At 38.0% G+C, this 20,057-nt stretch overlaps 1 protein-coding gene across 1 annotated transcript in view; it reads left to right on the top strand.

The window, feature by feature from the left end:
• The window catches only part of Casd1 (CAS1 domain containing 1), a 43,826-nt gene extending 24,797 nt beyond the window's left edge, over positions 1–19,029 (top strand). Inside the window, exons 11-18 of the mRNA XM_036181593.1 lie at positions 4,528–4,647; positions 5,613–5,769; positions 7,057–7,136; positions 9,370–9,471; positions 11,445–11,585; positions 12,091–12,168; positions 16,625–16,717; positions 17,562–19,029. Of these exons, the coding sequence (XP_036037486.1) occupies positions 4,528–4,647; positions 5,613–5,769; positions 7,057–7,136; positions 9,370–9,471; positions 11,445–11,585; positions 12,091–12,168; positions 16,625–16,717; positions 17,562–17,828 (1,038 nt within the window). The 3' untranslated portion in view covers positions 17,829–19,029. The remainder of the gene's footprint in view (positions 1–4,527; positions 4,648–5,612; positions 5,770–7,056; positions 7,137–9,369; positions 9,472–11,444; positions 11,586–12,090; positions 12,169–16,624; positions 16,718–17,561) is intronic.
• The last annotated feature ends 1,028 nt before the right edge of the window (positions 19,030–20,057 follow it).

The following is a 20,057-nucleotide window of genomic DNA, read 5'->3' as shown; positions in this document are numbered from 1 at the left end:
GAAATGTGCTCTTTTTGGGAATTCTATGGTTCCGCTGTCTGCTGGCAGCAGCAGTGAGATTCCTGTGGTCTGTAAGTTTGAGGTGCAGCTAGTGAAGAAATCCAGTCAGGGGAGATGGCTTAGGACTCCTGGCATAAATCCATAAATTCTCTAGGAAATAAAAAGAGGTGAATATTAGTGCCTGGAAATACCTCTGGCATATGAATAAGGACTTAGTTAATGGGGGAGGAGGGGCTGGTTCTAAGAATGTGCCATTTAGAGACATAATTAATTGCTGACATATTAAATGGTGATATTTCTATCTAAGAAATTAGGTAGGAAAAATTAATGGCAGATTAAGTTCCTCAATTCAGTGATTCCAGAAAGGAATTAGATCGTAAAAAGATGAAGGCAATTTGGCATTCTAGTATAATCATTTAGCAACCCAACATTTAATACATCTTCTTAGACTGCCTCCCAATACATTCTCATTTACAATTAAAAAAACAACAATCCTGTTCTGGAAGGACATACTTTTCATTAGCAGATCATTTGTAATGATTAATTGGGTGTCCCTGTTCTGTTACACACATTTTCAGTGTTAAAAATTACCTGTGTCTTCACTGAAAAGCATTGTTCATGTAAGTTACAAGATATTTGTGGGTTCCATTCATGAGTAGTGGAGAGATTAACCTTATGTAAAACTCTAACAGCTATGGTATTTTCAATTGTCCAATTGTCATGTTTTAAGGAATGGTTGTTTCATAGTTTTCATGCTAAAAGGGAAAGTATTTTAAAATCCCAGAGAATTATTAAATTGTCTAGGCAGATGGTGTAAACATATTGTTGACATAAACATTCTTTAAAAGTAAGGTTTAGCCGGGCGGTGTGGCGCACACCTTTAATCCCAGCACTCGGGAGACAGAGGCAGGTGGATCTCTGTGAGTTCCAGGCCAGCCTGGTCTACAGAGTGAGTTCCAGGAAAGGTGCAAAGCTACACAGAGAAACCCTGTCTTGAAAAACCAAAAAAAAAATGTTTATATCAAATATGCTTACAATGCTGAGCGATACAAGTTTGGCATCGGCACTTGACAAGGATTTTGTGCCTCACTGTGTTTTTCTCCTTTTTTGAGACTTTCATGAAAGACAGGGAAATTTTTAGGGTTAGAAAGTCAGCCTACCTCTTTGATGAAATTGAATTTTCAAATATAATTTCAACTCTGAAATTTTGTTGTAATCTTGATATAGGAGAGATAAAAGGGACATATGGATTTTTTAAAAGATATTAAGTAGTATGACAGTCAAATGCATGCATGATTCATTGTTTGCAGGGTCAGGGATCAGCTTCAGAGCTTTGTGCATTCTAAGCCAGGACTCCACCACTAAGTGACTTCTCCAGCCCTTGGTTCTTTGCAACAGGCTCTCACTGGACAACCTAGCTTGGTCTTGAGCTCTCTATACAAATAGGCTGGGCCAAAATTTTTTTTTTCTTTTTTTTTTTTGGCTTTTTGAGACAGGGTTTCTCTGTGTAGCTTTGTGCCTTCCTGGAGACCAGGCTGGCCTTGAACTCACAGAGATCTGCCTGCCTCTGCCTCCCAAGTGCTGGGATTAAAGGCGTGCGCCACCACCACCTGGCTCCAAATTCTTTATTCTCTGGCTTCCACTTCTAAAAGTACAGATATGAACCACAGTGCCCAGCAAAGAAACATTTCCAGAGAAGCTATGGATTATATAGTAGAAACTATTATGTTCATATTAAATTTCATGGCTATTACAATGATAATATAGCCATGTAAGGAACTGCCTTCCTTCTGAGAAGACACATTGTAAGATATTAAGAGTACTCTTGTTTATAAGTTCTCAGTTCGTTTATTTGTGTACATTTTATTGGTCTTGCAGCTTTTCTATTGGTTTGAAATATTGCACAGTAAAAAGTTAGGAGAAATGTAAGATTTATGACAGGCTAGCACTGGTAGGAACTTAGAAATTTTCTATAATAGAATTATATTGCTTAATATAAATAAACAAGCCCAACTTTGTAGTCCCAGCCTTAGTCTTGAAGGGACTTGAAAGGTTGCTTTCTAGAGAGTGGTTAAGGTACTTAAAAATAGTTAACATAGGTTTTACATCTTTTTTCCAATATTTCCAAAGCTGTCAGAGGAAGAAAGATTCACCTTGAGTATCTGGCTCTGCAGCCAGGCTCCACTTGTTAGCCAAGTAGCCGCAGATACTAGCTAGGCAGAGCAGAAATGGGCTGTTCAGAGAAAAGCAAATTAAGTATTACTAATTATAATAAATTTACACTAAGTTCACATTTTTCAAATTAGAAATAATGAAGACTGTTTATTGCCTTTGTAGTAACATGTTGAAATGATAGTTTTAAAATATTTTAGTTAAGAAACTAAAATATACTTATTAAAATTGGATTCATCTGTTTCTTTCAGCCTATAAAGGTTTTGGAAGGCACTTTTGAAAGCCAGTAGGTGACTTCCTCTTTACTTCTATTGGACAGGCTTCTGGAGAGCAGAGTCTGCAGCCTTTAATATAGTCGCTTTGCAACCTTCGTGACAGGGGCCTCTAGTGTGATTAGTGACCATCTCCCAGTGGAATGGATTACCTTAATAGTTAGTATGTAAAGAAGCACTTATGGTCTGGAGAGATTGCTCAGTGCTTACAAGTGTGTACTGCTTTTCCATAGGGCCTACGTTCACTCCTAACATCCATATCAGGCAGCTCACAACTGCCTATAACTCTAGCTTCAGGCAATCTGACTTATTGTTATGACCTCACACTCACGCTTAAGCTTGGGTTTGATTGTCTTCACCACAAATGGGAAGCTGAGACAAAACAGATCAATGACAAGTTTGAGGTCAGCCTAGGCCACATAGTGCAACTCTGTCTCAAAAAGAACAAATATAACCTTAGACAGGCTCAAGGCCAGCATGGTGGTGCACACCTTTAATCCCAGCACTTGAGAGGTGGAGGCAGGCGGATCTGAGTTTGAGACTAGCCTGGTGTATAGAGCTAGTTCAAGGATAGCCAGAGCTACACAGAGAAACCTTGTTGTAAAACAATCCCTCAAAGCAACCAACCAACCAAAGAACAACAACAGCTTAGGTTCGTGTGTGGGCTACTGTAGAGTACATTCAAGAATGGAGTCGATGTAGATGTTTTTCTCTTTGTTAACTTCTGAGAGCTTTTTTCAACACTAAATTTCTACTTTTCTTCTCTATGATTCTGCAATTCTGTGGTATACTTTCATTAAGAATTTCTCATCTAATATTGACAGAAGCCATTTAGAAGAAAGAACTAATGATGAAATACAGTTAATGAAAACTGTCTGATAAGCAGATCATTTCCACTGCAGTGACTCAGGAGGAAAAGTGAAGACTAAGACTTTGAGAATAGGATTTGAGTTTTCCAGTGCCTGTGGTGGATCCCAAGGATCTGAGCATGCTAGGAAGCACTCTAACACAGAGCTAGCCCTAGTATTTTAAGTAGTCACTTTAAATAGCCCTTGGTGTTTTAAGTAGTCACTTAGTATGGAAGCCACACTGGACGTGAACTCTATATGTAGCCCAAGCTAGCCTAGAATTTGTGCTCTTCCTGCATCAGCCTCACAAATGCTAAGATTACAGACACCACCACCTCCTAGGTTGCAGATAGGATTCTAGTAAATATAGACACATTGAGAAGGAGATCTTAGGGATACACTGACAGGTGAAGAGAAGATAGGAGACAAAGGAGCAAACAAAGATCCCTTCAGAGAGAGTCTTCAGTTTGGTTAGAGTAGAGGCTATGCAGAAGAGTGTAATGATGTATCGTCGGTTCAAAGGTTCAACCAGGGTTTGCTTGCTTTTCCCCCCTCAAGTAAAATATCCTTTATAAAGGAAAGAGATGCATGCATTCCAAAATGCAAACACTCTAGAGCTTAAGGCATACACTCAAGTTATTTTATCCTGCACAGAATTCACATTATCCTACAATGCCTCTAAGTCATGTCAGGCTAGGTAGTTGCAGAATTACCAGGTGGTTGTAAAGTGGGAGCCAGTGAAGTTTAGTGTTAAAAGTGTTTTAAAGGAATGTACTAGTTATATAGTCCAGATAGTAGTTACACTCTCAAAGGTGGGATGACAATGTAAAGTTAGGTTCCTTAGTGCCTGGAAGTAAGGGAACATCTCCTGTGACTGCTACGTTAGATTAAAATGTGCAGTGCTTTAGTGAAGACGTAGTTCTCCAGAAACAACACAGTGAGGACCTCTGGAACTTGGGCATGATGAAGAAGGTGATGAGGGTGATAGGGAGTTCTAAGTGAGACACTTTCCCAAAGAAGGGTAGAGAGGGATAGCTCGAAATTATGCTTCCATATGTCTATGTGATTTTTTTTTTTTTTTTTTTGCTAAGTAAACTAAATATTATAAGTCGTCCTTTGGACATTTTCAAAAGTAGGGGATTGTTGTGTTTTTCATTTTAGGAAAATGTGAAATCCAAGGTAATTCCAAGCATAGTTCTGCCATCACACACCGCCCTGTCTGTTTCTGTTAACAGTTTCTGCCTGTGTACATGCATGTTCGGGTGCTGGTCGCTGCATATCTCTTTCAGACAGGCTATGGGCATTTCTCATACTTTTGGATTAAAGGAGACTTTGGAATCCATAGAGTTTGTCAGGTAAGAATGTAGTCAGTTCTCTTTTTCTTTCAACTCAATGTGCTTTTCTGTGTATCTGTTAAGAAAATATAAAATATGGTCAGTATGAGACCCTGAATCATAAGGATTTATGAAATCACTTTAAAGTTGTGTTTTTGTGTTTACTGTTTAGTAATTTGATATAATTTAATAGTGATAGAAGGAAATTACAACCTAGATGCATATGTAATAGCTCCAGTTCTCAAAGGGTCACAGTGTTGGTCTTCTTCAGTTTGGTAGAAAGGTGCACAGTTAACTGAAATGACTGTGCTTTTTTCCCCACTACCTAAGAAGAGGATTAATACTTGCTGACTTCCTGCCTTGTACTTAGCAGTTTCTAAACATTACTTACGCCCTATTGCAGCCCTGAGATGTCCTCATGATCATAGATGGGAACAGAGACTCAGAGAATTCAAATGCTCTGCCCTGGGTCATAGAGTCAGCGGTATAGGACTGAGAGAAGTCGACTCATAGGCTATATTTTGTTCATAAATTTAACTGATATCTGAAATGACTCTAATGAAAGTCACAAAGACTTTTTAAAACTTGAATCATACTACTTTGTATCTCTCACACCTGTCTATTTCTTACCAAATGGGTAAATCGACATCAAACGAGAGATGGAATGGACACCTTTTCTTGAGGCAATTGAGTCTCTACCTATATCCCTAAGAGGCTGGTGTATGATTTCGTCCCTCTATTTAAAAAGATGTAGTTATAGGCTAGATCAGGCTGGTTCTTTACTGGAATGTCATTAGTGAACTCATACATAAATATTTTATATTAAACTCTCAGTGATTTCAGGACAAATGAAACTTTAGGGGTTGGTAAAATAAACTTGTTTAGTCGTTACTTGAGTCTTACATGTGTTACTGTATTCAGGAAAGTCTGTCTTTGCTTTTCATGTATATTGGGAATGAAAACCATTTTCTTCTCCATTTTCATAGGTCTTATTTCGTCTCAATTTCCTGGTTGTGGTGTTATGTATCGTAATGGATCGGCCTTATCAATTCTATTACTTTGTCCCCCTGGTCACGGTGTGGTTCATGGTCATATATATCACTTTAGCTTTGTGGCCACAAATAATCCAAAAAAAAGCAAATGGTAAATAAACGGTCTTACTAACGTTAATAAGTATATTCTCTCAATGTACTAGACTCCCTGATAGTTGTTAAAGTCTTTTTTTTAATTATTAAAGGATGTAGATAATTGAAACTTCTGAGTGGTTTTAGAATTTTTATTTTAAAACTGTTTGTAAAGCCAAGTAGCTCGTGGAAGACTGTAATACTGCAGAGTACTCGTTTACATTTATAGTACGTATCTCCCTCTCCACTAGTGAGGCAGTCTTCAGACAGCAGAGTGGTGGGAGCAGTAAAGAGGAGGAGAAGCCACACAGGCTGCAGGCTCTTCCCACATCGCACTTCAATACTGGCAACTCTGTTTTGTGTGATTTCTTACATATGTAGAGTTTGAGCAAACAGTTACTGCATATGCATGTAAAAGCCTTCATATGTCATAGTTTATAATTTGTCTTCTACACAACTGTTTTGGAATTACCACCAACCTACTTTATTTACATCTAAGGAACCCAATTACTTACCTGTAAGGTTGTCATTTCCAAATTTCTCAGTCTTTTACTGATCAAGTTCAAGTAAGGCCACAGTTGTTTTCTTGGTGTGATTTCCCCATGATCATATAATTAAAGGAAATCTTTTAATAAAGAATATTTTAAATATTAAATCTGTACCTGGCTTCCAACTTAAATATTGCTTGTCAACATGTTTTCTCATTGACTGCCATTAAAATGTTAAATAAGTTCCAGGAAATTTTCAATGCAGCCCTTTTAAAATTCATTAGTGTCTTTGGACAATCTATAGATTTAGTGTACAATTTCTCTACAAAACTTAGGCCATTTATTAAAATGCATAAACTTGAACTTGTACTTTGCAGTATGCATATGTTAAAATGTTCCTTATGGCTAAATCCTAGTCCATTAGGGAGCTTACATTTCCTGGAACTTTATGTTTAAGCAGTGTTACCTAAGCTAGTATTTAACCTGAGTTTGAGCATTGTGTTGATCATATAGTTGAAACATTCAGTAGTGAATGAGTGTGAATGCATCCAAGAGGTACCTTAAAGCGTCTATCTACACTAGATGGGCAGCGGGTGTGTGTGCTGTCAGCAATATGCTGTAACCCGATTCCTCACAATAGCCCTCCACTGATTTCCTTTCGCTCCACCTTTGAGTTATGCCCCGAACACATTTATATATACTGTACGCAAGGGTTATTTTGAGGAACATTCCGGGTACAAAAACATTGAGCAGAGTGCCCTCAAAGCGTTTGTTAACCGAAATTTATATTGTTTTTACATTGCATATTTTCTCTTTAGGAAATTGTTTGTGGCAGCTTGGCTTACTGCTGAAACTAGCTCTTCTGCTGCTGTGCATATGTTTCTTGGCATATTCTCAGGTTTGTATAGTCTCCAGTTTGTAGTTGATAATATTTTAAAGTTCAGGTCTTCTGAAGCTCCATTTTTCAATGACTGTAATGAAGGTGTCACCCTGCAGTTGGCTGCTGTGGTGCAGTTCTTTTGAGACCCTACCCACTTCATTACTACTGTTGTTGTTGTAAGAACAATCTTAAGCTCTTCCTCTGGCAATTGTTCAAGATCCATTTTACTTGACTTTGACCAATCAAACGTTTATTGAGTGACTTTTATGAGACATTCTCTAAGCGATGGTCAGAAGTCTCCTGACAGGATTCGCAGCTTAGTCTGTGCATTATTCATTGCACCACACTCTACCTTGATTTTTCCGTAAGTGAGCAAAGTAAATGTGAGACAGTTAATAAAATGAACTTGAGTGCAGAAGGTTGGTGATGTCCTGTGTGTTTAATTTAAAAGATTTTGGGCCGTTTTATACTTCTGACCTTATATCCTTTATTTTGATGGTTGAGATTTTCTGTAGATTTCGCAGAATGACAGTCTGTTATCTGCTGGTTAAATCCATCAGGCAGACATTTTACTTGGGCAGCATGAAACTCAGAATAACATAGTTTAATTTGAATGTCTACAGTTTTGACATAAACTGCAGTGGGCTCACGGTGCTCTTTTTTTCATAATGCTGTGTCAAGTGTAAGTGTCCACTAGGTATGTTTTGTTACATGTGGATTGGGGTGCGAGATAATTCTGCAGGGCCATGGGGGAGGGTTGTTAGGCCTTTTGTACTTATTGTCATACTTAGAAGTAAATACAAGTAAAAACATTTTTGATTCTGCCTGGCACCTAGTTTTCTTTTTCATGTGAGATAAATAAAATAATGAAACAATTGGCAAATGTATAAAGAACTAGGTACCAACAAATGCCCGACATTCTGTGAGTACATTCAGATGGAAAGAAAGTGAAGTTGATCCATTATTAAATAGTGAGAATAAGAAAACTTCCCCAGCTCTGGGTCACCGTTGTCTCCAGGACAAGAAAAAAAAGAAAAAAAGCATACAGCCCAGGTCAGCCCACTGTCTTCTCAAAATGCCAGTACTCAATAAAACTTCTTTATTGGTGACATAATAAATAAATTTCAACTAGAAGTAAAATTTTAAGTTATAAATGCATGTATATGTAGATATTCCTCATATATGTGGTCTCTAAGATCATATGTTTATATTTAGTAAATCCATACCTGTTATGTTATACATTTGCTCATACCTATATATGTGTGTGTATATGTATAATCCAGAAGGCTTTATTTTGCAATTTTTGGTAAGAATGAATCTACATTGTCTGCACAATAGATTTTGATTCAGCTCTGTTTTATGTGCAGTTAAAGTTGTGATTAAATGGATATGGTTGTATTTTGTTAAAGTAATGAATTTCTTCTGACATAAAGATTCAGCAGTATCTGAAACATTATCTTGGTGTTTTCCTTTGGGTTTTGGTAATTATTTTTTTAGTAATTATTTTTTATGCTCTTGGCAGAAGGTCCAGTAATGGGACATTCCTTAGTGGAGTGTGCTGGCTTTCTTTCGTCGATATTGAGGATTTTTCTCTTTGAAGGGCTTCATTAGTGTGCAGGAATGTACCCAAGACTTTTGCCCCTTCATTCCCACATTTTCCTGGCTGTCAGATTAATAAGAGGGTGCCATTCAATAACTGGACAGAGTAAAACTTGAAACTGTGTTTCAAAGGCTAGTAATAGCACTTAGGGATGGCTGATTGGAGTAATTAATCCAGAGGGCCCTTTCAATTCTAATAATTATAGATAATTAAGGACATTTAGAGGAAAATAAATTATATTTTCACCTTAACCATTCTTTTGGTTATTGATACCATATTGGCTAAAGCATTTGGTTTTTTTGTATCTGACTAGTAAATATGAGCATTTTTCATCTATTAGATTATAACTCCTCAATCAAATGATTTTCTAATTACTAGTTTTTTGTTTTTTCAAAATTTTGTAGTTTTAGTAGCTTTTGTGTGAAGGACAGATAAATTTGGAAAGTATTAAATATTTATTGGCCATAGCTAAAATAAATTTATTCTTAAGTGGATTTCAAGTGAAGCCATATTTAAAAAAGAAATTGAACAGAAGTTAAAAATGTGCATGGCCTTTGTATAATTCTAGCTCAACAAATATATACATTCAAATAAAATTACAAAGCAAGCAGTGATGTGTATTGTCTTAACTGTCTGGATTCCTTTTCGCAGGGTGCATTTGAGAAGATCTTTTCCCTTTGGCCACTTTCCAAATGTTTTGAACTGAAAGGGAATGTGTATGAATGGTGGTTCCGATGGCGGTTAGATCGTTACGTATGTATTTGCTTTGTGATACCTTGCTGTCTCAAATTATACTGTTAGAAAATTATTTGTACTTTTGTCTATTTCTGCTTAGTTTTAGAATAAACATGTTGAGAGTAAGTTGAAGCAGACCACTCACATACCCTTTTTCATTACATGCATGTCTATCAGCAGGAAAATATTTTCAGTGTTGTCTGTAAAGAGGCCTCTGACTGACAATTGTATTGATAGATGATTCACATATATCTACCATTCAGAACAGTATTCATGAGCTTCATGTGTCCTGAGTTTGATGAGATGTTGATGTTGGGAAGTGTATACTAGAGAAAGACATACCCCTGAGCTGCCAAATGTTTTCAATCCACTCTCGAATCTAAGATTGCTATTACAATGGGGTATTAAGCTGTGCAATATAGATTTGTTGATAGACATGCAAAGCAGCAGCAGCAGCAACACATAGTGGTTTATCCCATGCACTTAACCTGAAATACCTTTGCCAAAGAAAATGCAAACTGTCTAGCAGAGCACTCAGCCAATGATAATTACTTCACCCTTTGCTTTTTTCTTTCTGTCTTTTACCATCTTTCAATATGCTTTCTTGATAACCATTCTGTGCCATTCCTGGGTTCTAACATCTGTGTATTTTCCAGTGTAATTTATTGTGTCTCTAAGCCACATACAGATACAGTGTCCCTGCTAAAGTCTCCTTACATCATCTGCTAGGATGTGCTTATCTTAGTCTGTTTGAGCAACTGAAGCAGAACAGGATAGCCTAGTTGGCTCCTGAACAACAAAGCATATTTCTTATAGTTCCAGAGACTGGGAAATCCAAGTTCATGGTGATGGCAGATTTAGTGCTGAGTGAGGGCCATGGGCAGCCATGTTCTCACCAGGAATGCTCCCTGGGGTCTCTTACAAGGCACTAACCCCACTCATAAAGGTTGCACCCTTGCCTTTTCCCTTTTCCGCACTCTCTCCTTCCATACCTTCCTCTCCGATAACTCTCCCTCTCTGTCTCTCTCTCTCCCTCTCTCTCCCTTTCCCTCTCCCTCTCTCTCCCAATAAAGCTCTAGAAAGGATAAAAAAAAAAAAAAAAAAAAGGTTGCACCCTTGTGTCTTGGCTGCTTCCCACATACTACTTAAAACACCAGACTCCAGCCGGGCGTTGGTGATGCACGCCTTTAATCCCAGCACTGGGGAGGCAGAGCCAGGCGGATCTCTGTGAGTTTGAGGCCAGCCTGGGCTACAAAGGAGTTCCAGGAAAGGCGCAAAGCTACACAGAGAAACCCTGTCTCAAAAAAGCAAAAAACAAAAAACACCAGACTCCACATAGGAATTTGTTTTCGATATTCAAGGGGGTTTTATTATTTTTTGGAGGGGAGGGGAGCTGAACAACTGAGGAATATAAAAACCCAGTCCATTTCAGTAACAAATCATGTTATTCTTATCTATACTTTTTTTTTTTTTTTTTTTAAAGAGAAAGCTATATGTTTTCTGCTCCGCCATGTTGTTTTTTTGTGCATAGTTTCCTTTTAAGCTTACGATTTGGCAGTACTGCTGCTGGATGTGATTGAAGGGAGCTGTATAAAATGTGTTTTAATGTTTTGGAGGATGTTTAGAAGAGTTTGGTATGTTTCAGTTGTTGAGGTTAGGGATGTAGCTCAGTGAAGCAGTTTATGTTTCTCATGTGTAAGAACCTGTGTTCAATTCCCACACTGAAAAACATCAGTTGTCTTTCTTCCCTGCCCGAAGACCTTGAGGAGGAGCCTCTGCTGCTGTGGGGCTTGCTCTCTTGGCTCACCCTCACTAGCAGTACTGGCTTTATTTGACTGTCAAAGTTTGCATTAAGGTTTCAGCTCTTCATGGCAACTCTGAAGTCCTGGGTTTCTAGCCCACCCGCTTTCATACACACAGTTTTAAATAAGCAAGCATTGCGCTAGTGTTGGAGAAGCGACTCTTCCAAACAACTTCCCTCTCGTTTTCAGGTAGTCTTCCATGGGATGCTGTTTGCTTTCATTTATCTGGCTTTGCAGAGACGTCAAATACTTTCCGAAGGAAAGGGTGAACCTCTGTTTTCAAACAAAATCTCCAACTTCCTCCTGTTCATTTCCGTAGTGTCTTTCTTGGTAAGTTTCAAGATGTAAGTTTCTAGTTATCTAAATTACCTAAATTTTTAACTGATAGAGAAAATCAGCCTTAAAACAAGGAAATAGAATTAACTGATTTAAATAAATACTTTAAAACTTTTTCTGTAATTTTCTTCTAATTGGATATAAGTTCTAAATAGAATGCACATGTATGTTAAGTATGCACACTAGCTGAAAGTGTAGTGAGATAAGAATTTCAAATGTTGCAATCAATTTGGGACCAATTATACCATGTACTCTCTAATGTGAAGAGCCAACACATCCTGTGATGACCAGATTCCCAGAAGTGCCCAAACCTCTCCCTTGCTTCCCCATGCTTAGACAGCTGATCCTCTGAACAAGTGAATAAGGCTACAGAAAACGTCTAAGGATGCTCTTTAAGGCATAGTGAGCTGCCATGCTGTGATGAAGATAACCAAACCTTGTTTCATGTCTAGTGAAGGGTCGGCTGTGTTGTGATCTGACCTGTACATTCTCATTTTAGACCTATTCCATCTGGGCTAGCAGTTGTAAAAACAAAGCCGAGTGTAATGAGCTCCACCCATCTGTTTCTGTGGTACAGGTAATTCTTTCTTGATTTTTCTCTAGACAGAGTCATGCTGTATAGCCTGTGCTGGCCTCAAACTTATGATCCTCTTGCCTCACGCTCCCAGGTCATAAAATCAAGGCATTCACCATCACACTCAGCTCCCAAGAATTACCTTGATTTCGAGAACTTTTCACTTCAAAGTTTCTTATAAGAATACAATCTTCAGAAGTAAAGAGATGACAGAAAGTTCAAACCTCAGAAAACGCTGGGAAGTTACCTAATCTCTAAGCCTGTCTTTCTTTATAGTAATAGAGATGTTAAAGTCACTCTCAAAGGCTTATTATATTTCATGTTTGGAAATTATACAGCCAAGCGTTTATAACTTGGAAAGTGTTAATCCAGGACTAGGGCGGAGGCTCGGGTAAAATGTTTATGGTACAAACATGAAGATGATGCTGACATCATGTAAAAGGCCATGTATAGCAGATGTGCCTAAATCCCAACTCTGGGGCAGCAGAGACTAGAGGGTCCTCGGGGCTTTCTGGCCAGCTTGTCTACTCAAATTGGTGAGCTCCATGCTCAGTGAGAGATGTCTCTCATAAAAAGAAAATGAAGAGCAGTTGAGCAACACACCAAATTTCAACCTTTATCCTGCACACACACACACACACACACACACACACACACACACACACACACACAAAACATTTAAATTCTCTGCTCATATTTGTTTTTTTAATATTTACCTTAATTTATTTAATATTATCAATTACCTACTGTGCTAAGTACCATGTTAATAATAAAAGGCCAAGTATTAAACAAGATGACACCTGAACTCAAGAAATTTATGGTTTAATGGAGATGTGGGTCAGTATACATTGATTCATTTATTTAGGAGTGTTTTGTATTCATTTAATAATCTTTTGATTCTGCACCTTAGACAGTCCAGTGATGACCAGATTCAACATATTTTCTACTCTTATGGAAGAGACAATACTTTGTAACAAATTATTATAATTATCACATAATTTTGAATAGAAGTATCTCATACTTTATGAGAATATAATAAAGGGTGGTATATGTCCTACCTGGAAGACAGAGGAATGGGGTCAGGGGTCATAGTCATTTCCCTGAGAAAAGAAGGAAGGAACAGCTGGGCAAGCCCTATAGTGAAAGGGGACACCACACATTGAAGGAACTTAAAGCAGCCCATTGGGACTTGAACTCAGAAAGCCAAGATGTAGAGAAGTGAGGGATAGTGCCTAGAAAGGGAGCAGAGTCTGGTGAAGACTTAAACCGGAACTACAAAGCAAAAGGTCATAGGGTGTGATCATCAGTGTGGGGACAGTAGGTATAGACTGCTTTGAAAGTGTGGGCATTCTTCCTAACCTTTGTTGATGTAAAAGCGAGGAAAGAAATTGTATCTTGAAATCTCAAGGATGAATAGTCTAGCACAGAAGGGCATGGAGAGTTTTTGGAGGGTCCTCTCCTAGATCCTGAGTGTTCTTCAGTGCAGGGACTGTGGGATTTATTCTCAGCTTCTGTGTACTGGCACCAAACAGGTGAAAGATTCTCTAGACATGATTGGTAATCAAGTTTCCAAGGCTGTCTTTGAATGACATTTCTATTGCTTCTGTAGACAACAGCACTACTTACCAATAGCTCTTTGTACAACTTATAAAATGTCATTGCTGTGACTCACAGGATGAGAGGGAACATTAGCACTCATAATATACCAGGCAGAACAGTTTAAGAAGAGCAATCGAAGAGAGTGGCTGCAAGCAGAATAATACCAACTCTTTTCTACTTATCCACCTCCACATGCTCACTTATCCAAAGTTACTTTTGTTGTAAGAACATAGTTTCTCCCTTGTAAAGAGTGGACGAGGAATATAAATTAAGGCAAACATTAGTTTTATTGGCTGTTTACTTCTTTTTAAGGATATTTGTTCTACCTCAAAAATGTCATCAGCATCTAAGAAATTCATATGCTATAGCAATATCCTTCTGACCATACTGCATGCTTGTTCTTAGATGTAAAGAGGATGTGTGTGTGTGTGTGTGTGTGTGTGTGTGTGTGTCATGAGAAACTGAAAGAGTGACAGACAGACAGATAAATAGATATAATTAGAGTACACACATATCTGAGGAAATTCCTGTAAGATTTTAACCATGTAAACAATGCCTGGTGCTTCATTTGAAAATATTTCCCAGCCTAATTCATGAGAAGTTTTTCTTTCCTCATTTCTCTCTCTCCTCTGTTCTACTATTTTCTCTCCCTCTCTTTCTGTCTCTCTCTCTATCCATGTCTCTCTCTCTTTCTCTCTCTTCTTCTTCTCATATTTTAGATAGATAGATAGATAGATAGATAAAGACAGACAGACAGACAGACAGACACACACACACACACACACACACACACACACACACACACACACATGGAGGGGGTGGGGCTAGGAATCAAACCCAAGGTCTGGCAGGCACTAGACAAGCACATTACCATGGAGTACACCCCTAGCCTGTGCCAGTCTTTGAATATGAGCTTTGTAGTTTTTCCTGTCAGATTTGATAGGAATTTCCAGCTGTAACTAGCTATAGAACAGGTAATTAACAATAAAGAATGTATAGAAAATTATTATAATAGTACCCAGAAAGTTTTAATGCTAACCCAATTTTAAACCCAATTATATTCACTTAAAGTTAATAATGACTTCTCAGACTTCAACTGTGGTTATTATTTGGTTATTATTTCTTTGACTTTTCTATTTCCCTTATTTATTAAATACATGATAAAGTACAAGACTTCAATATGACAAAGAGATGTAGTACATTTTGTGAATGGTAGATCCCAGATAGAAATAGAGGAAGTGGTTTGTTTGGTGCTTTTCCTGGATATCTGGTTGGTCAGCCTAAGAGATTGCATGCATATGTAGCCATATTTCTAGTATTTTATGTTACAGCTGTGTTACATTGCTAATTATAATAACACATTAAATAGACACGGGTCTCCCTTTTTGATCTTCACCTCTAAGTGCTTATGCTGTTAACTGTGTATGTTTCTTTAAAGATCTCCAGTGTGTGCCTCAATAAAACCTACATGTTTTCATATTAATGTTCATATCCACTCTTTAAAGTTGAACTCATCCCCATTTGTGTTGATGATGAAACAGACCCAGCTAAGTGCCTCTGCTCAAGCCCCGGAACCGGCACAGACAGGCCAGGCCGACAGCTCTCTGATGCCATCGCCCCACACTCCCTCAGCTAAACCCTGCCTGAACATCTCTTCTGGCCAGATTATTACATTCCTTCGTTCACTTTCTTACCCTGCACTCCCCAGGGCATTCCTACATCCTTTGAGAGAGGCTAAGGGTGAACAGCACTCAATCTGAGTTCTGTTCAAAGATTTAAGTGGATGTCCCAAAGATAATGATGAGAATTCAGTCTCTCTTTGAAACTGTATGTCCTGCTCCTTTGGAAGGAAGATGAGTTCTAAGGACAGTACTTAATAAACTGATTATTGGGTATGAGACTATGAATTGGAAGTTTTGAAAATGCACAGCTATTCTCCCTTGTACAAAAGGATACAGGAGAGAGGTGACAGCTAGAAGCCCCCAAACTAGAGACTGTTCTAGAGTAACAATCCAGAGAGAAAACTACTGCATATGAATGCTGTATGAGATGTCACCTATCAGGCTTTGCAGAGGCAACCTGATGATATTCATGGCCCTGCTGCTCCCACATACACATCCCTGACTGTGCAGGAAGGATTGTGTTCATTGGATTTCTGTCACTGTGACAAAATACTCAAGAAAAGCAACTTCAGGGAGGCAAGACATACTTTGATTCATGGCTTAATGGTTTCAGTGGAGTGTGTGGGCACTGGTGCTTCTGGGCAGTGATGTGGCTGGGCTCCTTGACATGAATGTGGTCTGTCAAAGCTGTTCACCAGGGTGGCCAAGAAACAAAAGTAGAGAGGAAGATCCAGGGACAGGGTATACTCTTCAAAGTCAAATCTTCATTGACCTTTTCCTCTACCCGGGTCCCACCAAGTATTCTCCCATCCAGCCATGGACTGATCAGTGGGTCAGTCCATTTTAGGGACTCTTCATATCCAAACCACAACAAGGAATTTGAAATGTGTAAAGAGAAAGAGTGGCCTTGAACCTGGCAGATACTTTATGAATGGAGCAAAAGTACATCAACTTTACACAGTCTGGCGGGGAGCAAAGGGTTAATATGTTCTCTGTTATACATAAAGTAAAATATCAGTCTTACATTACCTCAAACCCACATTACTCTTCAGTATACAGCTCATGTGTTGAGAAACCTACCTTGGATGCACTCTAGCCAAAATACTCTGATAATATTTATCAATTCAAAAAAATTATATCAAATTCAAGAATATAAGCAACGAAGTTACCACTTAGACTTCAAATTCTTTTAAATAAATATGTTAAATATATTTTCCTTTTTTGGGTTTCTCGTATAGATTGTAGCCTTCATCCTGATAAGGAACATCCCTGGATATGCCCGTTCAGTTTACAGTTCATTTTTTGCTTGGTTTGGAAAAATTTCACTAGAGGTTAGTACTCTTAATATTTTGCTTTATCACAAACAGCCAAGTACATGTGCATGTACATGTATGTGTGTGTGAATGTGTACATATGACATACTCCTTTTAGATCAGAGTTACTATGTTCTATGTAGAATTATAACTTTGAACAATCATAAAACATTTGGGGTGCTTATAAACCTTATTTAACAATAGCTGGATGTCAGTAACTGTCAGAGCATCTTCACATTACGTTAAGCTTTTCAGTTCAACTAAGATGCTTGAGTAAGAAGAACAGTATTAACCAGATAGAAATGAAGTCACACCAGGGAGATTTGGACTTTTGTTCTTCTCTATAAATAAATACTGCTGGAATTCATACCTCTAATGTTTATTGTAATAAATGTAACTTTTCTATGCCTGGACACTGTGAGAAGATAGTCAAATTCATTACAGTTGGAGCTATAAAAGATACAATTATCTACAAAATCAATTTAGCCATGGGGTTTGAAGCACACTCTGCAGATTCTGAGCTTTGTTATTTGAAATAAAATGCTTTCATATCATTCATATTACAGTTCTAACAGGTAAGTTTTAGAGTATGAGATCTATGGGGTTACCTTCTCAAATAGAGCAGGTCTGTTTCCCCAAGCTCCCTGGTCAAGCTTCTGTCATTTCTTGTTGTCTTGCTTAGAAGAGGGGCTGTGTAGGACAACACAGCGGGCTTCAGGACCAGCGTGAGAACCAGGTGGGTGGGAGAAGCCTCCCAGAGGAAAGCATTATCACATATTTAAATTATGATTTGTGATTTGGGCATTGATGCTCTGTGCACACCACACTTTAAATGGTGTTTGTTTGTTTGTTTGATTTCTAGCTGTTCATCTGTCAGTACCACATTTGGCTGGCTGCAGACACGAGGGGTGTTTTGGTCCTCGTTCCTGGAAACCCTACCCTCAACATCATCATCAGCACTTTTATCTTTGTTTGTGTGGCCCATGAAATCTCTCAAATCACCACTGACCTAGCGCAGATCCTTATTCCTAAAGATAACCCATCTCTCTTCAGAAGGCTGGCCTGTACAGTTGCATTCTTTTGTGGGCTACTCATCTTATCCTCCATTCAAGATAAATCAAGACTCTAGGCTCCTAAAATCTTAAAAACAAACTCTCTGGGCTTACTTTGCATCTGCTTGGAGGGGAAAATCATCTGTCTGGAGATATCAATGACTGTGTAAATAGAAACATTTGGCAAGGGGACAGTTTTATGATGTCCATTAAACTCGTGTGACTGTGTATATCAGCACTGTGTATATCCAATGTGAAATGCATAAAAACAGTGAACCAGGATCTATCATATAGGAATGCATGTAAGAAAGACTTTTCTAATGGATCTGTATCTCTGTTCATAAGTGATTATAGTTAACATATGAAGGCAGGGAAATGATTGATTTTCTGGTAAACATATATAAGTAATTTGATTAGCTTAGTGACGCCACTGAGTGTTTTGATATTCCCTAAATTTGTAGTGATTGCCCCATCTGCACCTGTACTCACAGAGCTTCCCACTTCACTGAGAACTTGTACTGAAGTGACTTGCAGTGTTCTTGTCTGTCATATGTGCAGTGATGTGGGATAAGAACAGTATGTCATTAATTCATATGTGTCCATAGCTGCTGTGTGTTCCCCATGGGACTTTCTTCCTAGCTGTGGATTCAGGTGTGTATGCCTAAATCTTTGTACATTTTGCCCCTCACAGAGTTGTTCTAAAGCTCTGTGACAAGGTTTTGTCATTGTGGGTGTCACCATTATTCTTAAAAAGGCCAAAGTTTCCTTCTAATCCAAGTAGTCACCTTGTTTCCTAAGTTATAATAGCATAATAAAACTACCCTGTGGGTCCACTAATGTTTGCTGGCCACTAATTAAGTATTGTATATTATTTCCAATGTTTGGAAAGTCCTTTATAGCCATTTTGGTATTGCCTATTATTCCCTCCTATTTTTTTTTTAATATTTATCGATCTGAACCTGTACAGCATAGTGAAGTTCCAAGTCCTTTGATTGAAATGTATGACCATAGTAGAATTTTAAGTAAACTGGTGACCTTGGATAATGAATGACTTGTTCGGTTGGTTTTTTTTATAAGCTAACTGTTAAAGGTATACATTTATTTATCTGTTGTACAGATCTGATTATGAATTTTAATGTATGAGAGATTGCACTTATTTGCTTTTATTCCATGTGTGGTAAGATGTATTTTCTGTTCACAGTGTGTAACAATAAGGAGTAATTTAAACAGTAAATAAACCTTCAGTGGATGCTTATTTTTGTATTGGCAAAATATCAAGCCTTATGTGTGTGTGTTTTAATTCATTTTTTTTATTTGTCCTCTTTATCAAACACAAAATATGTAGGGGTAAATCACCAAGTTCTAGCTGAGAATGAATAATTTAGTTATTAGGGCCTGTAATGGTAATCAGTCTTCCAACCAGGAAATTTAAGACTTATGGTTTATTTGTAGTTTTATTTAAAAGTTTTTTAATTCTCAAACCTTATATGCTACTGAAACATTTCCATTAACTGAGAAATATTTATTTGACAGAAATGTGCTTTTTTCTGTTTCTCTGTTCTCCTGCCCTTCCTTAATCTTTTGACATTTCCCAAATAGACAATTGTAATGATTCATTGCTCTGCCTCCTAGACAGCAGCCTTGTAAGCAGAGAATCGTATAGTTATAAATCAAAAACTTCCAAGCACTGTGCTCACATTATTCTTGCTCATGTAACTTGCCAATGAGCAGAGTGCATTTTAATTTAGCTTGTACGTTTTATCACCTGAAGAAGACTTGCTGATGAAGCAATTGAAAGAGAAAGATGACCAGTTCTCTCTGTGGTTTGGAGGCAACTCTGTCTTTCAGTAATGATGCCCAAGAGAATGTATAAGTTTTTCTCTTCCATTTGAACTCAAGCCTAAAACTTAAGTAAAAATCACTCTTTCTTCATGTCATGCTTTATTGAAGTTGCAAGACTTTTTTAGATAGCATTATACATAAGAATATAAGTAAAACATAGTGGGATTGTTATGTATTTATACTTGAAATCCCACCTTTAACTTGGTTTAGCATGTCCTCTACAAGAGGCTATTGCAGAAGTTACCACGAGGATGGCATCTGCATCTGGGAATTGTTCTTTCTACTGTGGTATAGATGCTGACTGCTGCTGCTGCTGCTGCTAAAGAACAGAGAACACAGTTCCCAGATGCAGATTGTCTCTGGTCAGAATCACATTCAGGAAGCTGTCCTCTGCCTCCAAGCTACTTTGCTACTCTATTTTCCCATGGCCCGCCCTGCTTCTGTGGCAAACCTTCCCCTCGTGT

This window comes from Onychomys torridus, chromosome 3, assembly GCF_903995425.1.
Source record: "Onychomys torridus chromosome 3, mOncTor1.1, whole genome shotgun sequence".
In the NCBI taxonomy this organism is placed as follows: Eukaryota; Metazoa; Chordata; class Mammalia; order Rodentia; family Cricetidae; genus Onychomys; species Onychomys torridus.
The sequence above is the reverse complement of the archived record's forward strand: the minus strand, read 5'-3'. Positions and strand labels throughout refer to the sequence as shown.